The sequence below is a fragment of the Silurus meridionalis genome, chromosome 6 (assembly GCF_014805685.1).
Source record: "Silurus meridionalis isolate SWU-2019-XX chromosome 6, ASM1480568v1, whole genome shotgun sequence".
NCBI lineage: Eukaryota > Metazoa > Chordata > Actinopteri > Siluriformes > Siluridae > Silurus > Silurus meridionalis.
Window position 1 is genome coordinate 2,897,822 of NC_060889.1, and position 6,410 is coordinate 2,904,231.

At 42.0% G+C, this 6,410-nt stretch overlaps 1 protein-coding gene across 2 annotated transcripts in view; it reads left to right on the forward strand.

The window, feature by feature from the left end:
- The window catches only part of epha4b (eph receptor A4b), an 88,533-nt gene that overhangs the window by 47,002 nt on the left and 35,121 nt on the right, over positions 1-6,410 (forward strand). For both annotated transcript variants that reach the window (XM_046851482.1, XM_046851481.1), the window contains exons 4-5: positions 1,138-1,293; positions 4,537-4,872. In XM_046851482.1, the coding sequence (XP_046707438.1) occupies positions 1,138-1,293; positions 4,537-4,872 (492 nt within the window). The remainder of the gene's footprint in view (positions 1-1,137; positions 1,294-4,536; positions 4,873-6,410) is intronic.

The window sequence follows — 6,410 nt, forward strand, 5'->3', positions numbered from 1 at the left end:
ACTTCCTAAGTAAAATGCATGGCCCGTGTTGCTGGAAACGAGTACCAGCGTGCTACAACTCACTTGTCACCATCAGTTTTCCATTAGCTGACTTAGCATTTTGGCGTTCTTTGTCCGGTGGGTCCCTTACAAGAAGCCAGACTCCATTTAATTAACCGTTTCTTTTATTGCGTCGCTTCCCACACAATCCCAGCCCTTATTAGTTAATTAATTTCCTTTTGAGTGAATGCGTGCGGTCGACTCGTAATTGAATCCGAAGATGACATTTTTGACGTTCGGAATAACGGGAGGAGAACGTTCGACGGGTGGGTTGTGGGAAAAGAAAGTGAGGAGGAGATGAAGGAGTGTGGCATGTACATGTGTGTGTGTGTGTGTGTGTGTGTGTGTGTGTGTGTGTGTGTGTGTGTGTGTGTGTGTGAATTTACGAGTGCGGGCCTTGATTAAATCCGTGACCTTCAGCACCCGCACGCGCAATCAAGACGAGGGCAAATTCATCATCCCATTGATCCATCAGTTGAATTGCGTTTGGCGACTCGACCTCGCCGAGATAGTCTAATTTGCTCTCGTGGCATGTTCAGGCCTTAACCGCGTCATGAATTTACAACCCTACCACTGCCACGCTCGCCAGATCCGACACACACACACCTTCTTTGCTTCTGAACGAAAGCAATCAAATAAATTTGCCCTCTTGGTTCATTAGCATATAGTCTCAGCCCTTCTTACCGGCATTAGCATGCGTAAGAATCTTTCTGTTTTGTGCCTGCTCCTTATTTTTTTTCCATCCAGTGGAGTAGAGTGCGGAAAAAAAACGAAGAGTGTACATGCCTGAACAAGGCCCTTTAGAGGATTGGAGAAATTAGGCCATCCAGGAAAGCTCAGGGGCAAAGAAATAAGAAAACGAGAAAGAGAACAGAAAAAAACAGTGAAGGTTTTTTTTTTACTGCTTTTGTGGTTTCGTTCTTTTTGTACTTGTAGTCCTAAATAAAACTGCAAGCCATGTACTCAGGGATGTCTTGGGCCATAAGAACCTTGAGCGAGGTAGTCTTGGTACGGTTCTTGATGCAGTTCTTGTATTTCATTTACACCATATCACTAACCTATGGACTGTTTTCTGTTTGCTTTATCTCTTCAATGCAGCTTGCAGACCAGGTACCTACAAGGCCTCGGCTAAAGATGCCTACTGTACCAAGTGTCCTCCATACAGCTACTCGCAGCAGGAGAAGGCATCCGAGTGCACATGTGAGAAGGGATACTACCGCGCCGACATGGACCCTCGATCCATGGCCTGCACTCGTAAGTTGACGGATAAACTTTTTCCTACCGTTCGAAAAGTCTGAAAAATACCCCATATAAGCGCTTGATGTAGGTATTTTGAGGGTGAACAGACCAACAGGGGGGGTTTGAAGAAATGGAGGGATGAAGGAAGAACGGTGGGCCATTTAGGTGCGATCACATGAATGCACTAATGGATGGATGGATGAATGGATGGATGGATGGATGGATGGATGGATTAGTTATGGGTCAGTAGGTGGGTGAACGGCCTGATGTAGGAATGTTTGAATGAATAAATGGTGTGATAGATCTGTATAAGAGATGGATGGATGGGTGGAACTATAAATGTAGCTGCAATGAAAATGGATGGATGGATGGATGGATGGATGGATGGATGGATGGATGGATGGATGGATTGGTAGGTGGGTGGGTGTCATGATGCATGTATGTATGTATGTATGAATGATTGAAAAATAGTGTAAAAGGATGTGTGGATGGATAGATGGATGAACATTTAAAAGCTAAGTGGAAAACTGAAAGGATGAATAAATGGATAGATTATTTAATAATGAACTGATGGATGGATGGATGGATGGATGGATGGATGGATGGATGGATGGATAAATGAATAAATGGATGGACATATAGAAGCTGACTGAAGTAATGACAGAAAAATGGATGGATGGGTTGATGATCTAAAGGCTATATATAGATAGATAAATGGTACATAATAAGGATGGTCCAATGATAGATGGATGGATGGATGGATGGATGGATGGATGGATGGATGGATCAGTAGGTGGGTGGGTGGCATGATGTATGTATGTATGAATGAATAAATAGTCTAAAAGGATGTATGATTAGATAGATGGTTAGTTGGATGGATGGGTGGATGGATGGATGGATGGATGGATGGATGGATGGATGGATGGATGGATTAGTTATGGGTCAGTAGGTGGGTGAACGGCCTGATGTAGGAATGTTTGAATGAATAAATGGTGTGATAGATCTGTATAAGAGATGGATGGATGGGTGGAACTATAAATGTAGCTGCAATGAAAATGGATGGATGGATGGATGGATGGATGGATGGATGGATGGATGGATGGATGGATTGGTAGGTGGGTGGGTGTCATGATGCATGTATGTATGTATGAATGATTGAAAAATAGTGTAAAAGTATGTGTGGATGGATAGATGGATGAACATTTAAAAGCTAAGTGGAAAACTGAAAGGATGAATAAATGGATAGATTATTTAATAATGAACTGATGGATGGATGGATGGATGGATGGATGGATGGATGGATGGATGGATAAATGAATAAATGGATGGACATATAGAAGCTGACTGAAGTAATGACAGAAAAATGGATGGATGGAATGGATGGATGAATGGATGGATGAATGGATGGATGGAAAACTGAAAGGATGAATAAATGGATGGATGGATTAGTTATGGGTCAGTAGGTGGGTGGGTGGCATGATGTATGTATGTATGAATGAATAAATGGATGGATGGATGGATGGATGGATGGATCAGTAGGTGGGTGGGTGGCATGATGTATGTATGTATGTATGAATGAATAAATAGTCTAAAAGGATGTATGATTAGTTGGATGGATGGATGGATGGATGGATGGATGGATGAATGGATGGATGGATGAACATTTGAAGGCTAAATGGAAAACTGAAAGGATGAATAAATGGATAGATTATTTAATAATGATCTGATGGATGGATGGATGGATGGATGGATGGATGGATGGATGGATGGACGGACATATAGGAGCTGACTGAAGTAATGACGGAAAAATGGATGGATGGTTGGATGGGTTGATGATCTAAAGGCTATATATAGATATATAAAGGGTACATAATAAGGATGGTCCAATGATGGATGGATGGATGGATGGACGGAATAAAAAATGTAGCTGAAGCAGAAATTCAATGAACTGATAAATGGATGGATGGAAAACTGAAATGATGGATAGATAATTAGATAATCTAAAGGATGGGTAGAAGTATACACATATATATCTATATGATGGGGGATGAAATGGTGAATAGATATAACAGATATAATGAAAAAGGAATGGATGGATGAACAGATGTGTGGTCGGTGGAAAAGACGTTCTTCCTGAGTGACAATTACATCATTACCTCGTAATGCTTATTCGGGGCCTTTACGTGGGTCATGAGATCACGCTATTGACTGGTAGAAGGAGTAGAGCAGTGGAGGGTGGGGGCAGTGTCTGGGGGCAGTTATTGGGTGTCTGAGATTGACTCATTAAACGAGCCAGATGGAGGGATACAAATATTTTAAAATCCCTTCATCATTTTGGATCCTTCCCTTCATCTCGAACCCTTCCATAAGTGAAGTGGAACTCAATTAAGAGATCTTCTGCATTGATAATACGAGTCGTGCATACCGACGTGTGTATGCATGTATATAATGACCTTCAGCTAGAACAGAATGAACACACACACACACACACACACACACACACACACACACACACACACACACAGGAATTTATTGGATTATCGCATTAGAGATCGTGGGTAAGTGATAATGCCCTCATTCCATCGTGTGTGTGTGTGTGTGTGTGTGTGTGTCTACTAAGACACAGAAATCATGTGCCAGGAAGCAACTATAATGCGCTAATCGAATCACTCGCGTTTGTGACATGCGCTAGACAAAAGGACGTTGATACACACAGCATGCTTGCTGTATATCGCACACCACACACATCCACACACACACACACACACACACACACACACACACACACACACACACACACGTACACACAGAAATCAAATAATGATTCAGAAGAGTGTGATTGAATCCGAGCACGCGCACACTCTTTTGAGAATCAGAAGCAGAGACTTGCACACACTCACACACACACGCACACACACATGCCATGGGGTGTGGCGATGTAAGTGGTGTGCATGATTGGTAGGTCTTTAGAGGGCACAGTTCATTTATCTTAGCCTGTGGATCTGATGAAATGTCATCACCAAGGCCAGTTCAATCCTCACTCTTTCTTCTTCTTTATCGGTTTCCTCTTCCTCTTTTCCATCATTTCCTTTTTTTTCTTCTTTTAATCTGACATGTTTCCGTCTTCATGAACAGTTAAAGGAATGTTTGGGTAAGGGTTAATGGGTGATATTATTTCGTCTGTCTGTCTGTCTGTCTATGTTTTTTTCTATCTATCTATCTGCTACGGAGCACTCACACATTGTGTCCCTTCTTTAGGGCCTCCATCAGCGCCAGAAAACGGCCTCTCGACACTAAACGACACGTCTGTTTCCCTGGAGTGGCGTCCTCCGCGCGACAGCGGCGGCCGCAACGACCTCGCCTACAACGTGCACTGCAGAAAGTGCTCGTCAGACGGCAGAAAGTGCGGGCCCTGTGGAGGCGGAGTCCACTTCACGCCGCGGCAGTTCGGCCTCGACGCGACCAAACTGCTCGTCTCTGGTCTGCTCCCCAACACCGACTACGCGTTTAGCGTCGAGTCGATCAATGCCGTGTCTGATCTGAGTCCGAGTCCGAAGCAGCAACTTGCCATCAATATCACTACAGGGCAGACAGGTAGGACCGGGTTTTGTTACCGTATTGCGAAAAAAAAACCCTATGCAAAAATGACTATTGGGCAAAATTTTAAGCCGAGGTACACTATAAGGAAAACACTGTACGGGCATCTGGTTTCTCCAGCCATATGATGTTCTTGGAGGCACACAATGACTTTACAAACACCCTGAGACATGAGACAAAATCTTGATGCTCACACTTCAAAATCTGGTGGACCATCTTCCCAGAAGAGTGGAGGTTATTAGAACAGCAAATGGGGACTAAGTGTGGAATAGGTATATTTAAAAAGCACATACAAATCTAACGGTCAGGTGTCTACAAACATTTGACAGTATAGTGTACTTGAGAAAACCCTGATTTTAATAAAGAAAAACAGCTAAACAAGTCTATGAAAGAGTTCTTATGGCTTTGAGGTCAATGGTTTTTCTAAACATGTAGCTTCCACCACCGTGCTTCACAATTATGTCAAATTTATATAAGCCTTTGTGGCTGAATAAAATGACAAATCTTCACAAGAACACCCCAAAAACTGGGGGAACATCTTCCCAGAAGTGTGGAGGTTATTAGAAGATTTGAATAACCTTATAACAACGTATTTGTGCTCAGACTTCTTTTTATTTAAAAGTGTTTTCTATTTTATTATTGAAGTTTTTATTCAACAGCCGAACAGTGAAATGTGTGTGATCGGTTTCTGTATGCATGTTGTCCACCTCTTACTTTTCCACTTGCTCATGCTCAAGAGCCTATTACTGTATCTTTATTGTTGTACTGAGAGCCTCTTTAAAGCGTTAAAGCACAGGCTTGAGGCTTAACCGCGACCTCGGTGCGTAAAGATAAACGTCCCTGTCCTTTTCTGCGCATTCGTATATTTATTATGTCCTTTATTTAGATTCAGGGTACCAAAGGCAACTTGTAGATTCTACTACATCTGTGAGTAATGCTTGAATATGAGAGGTGAAACTTCTTACATGTAAAGAGATGGTGTAATGGATGGATGGATGGATGGATGGATGGATGGTCAAATGTGTAGATAGAGTTTATATTAAATGGTTAGTTTAATGGATTAATTGATAAACATTTAGGAGCTAAATGAATGTATTAAAAAGTGGATGGATGGATGGATGGATGGATGGATGGTCTAAATAATAAATGAAAATAAATGGCTGGATGGATGAACTACATGGTGGATGGATGGATGGATGAAAGGTAGATAGATTATCTGTTTGATGGTATGTCAAATGGATGAATGGATGACCATCTGACAGCTAAATGAATGTAATGAAAAGTGGATAACAGGATGGATGGTTTAAAGGATAACTGATTGAATGGCTAGATAGCAGCTAGATGGATGGATGTATAGACAGAAATTGCAAAGATGAATGGACATTTGGCAGCTGAGTGGATGAACTGAAAGATAGATGGATGAATGGTTTATAGGATGAAATGCTGAACGACAGATCGATGGACGAATAAGCGTGCTGAAGTACAATTTTTAGGTGAGGCTTTTACATGCGTATGTCAGGGTCTGATATGTTCAC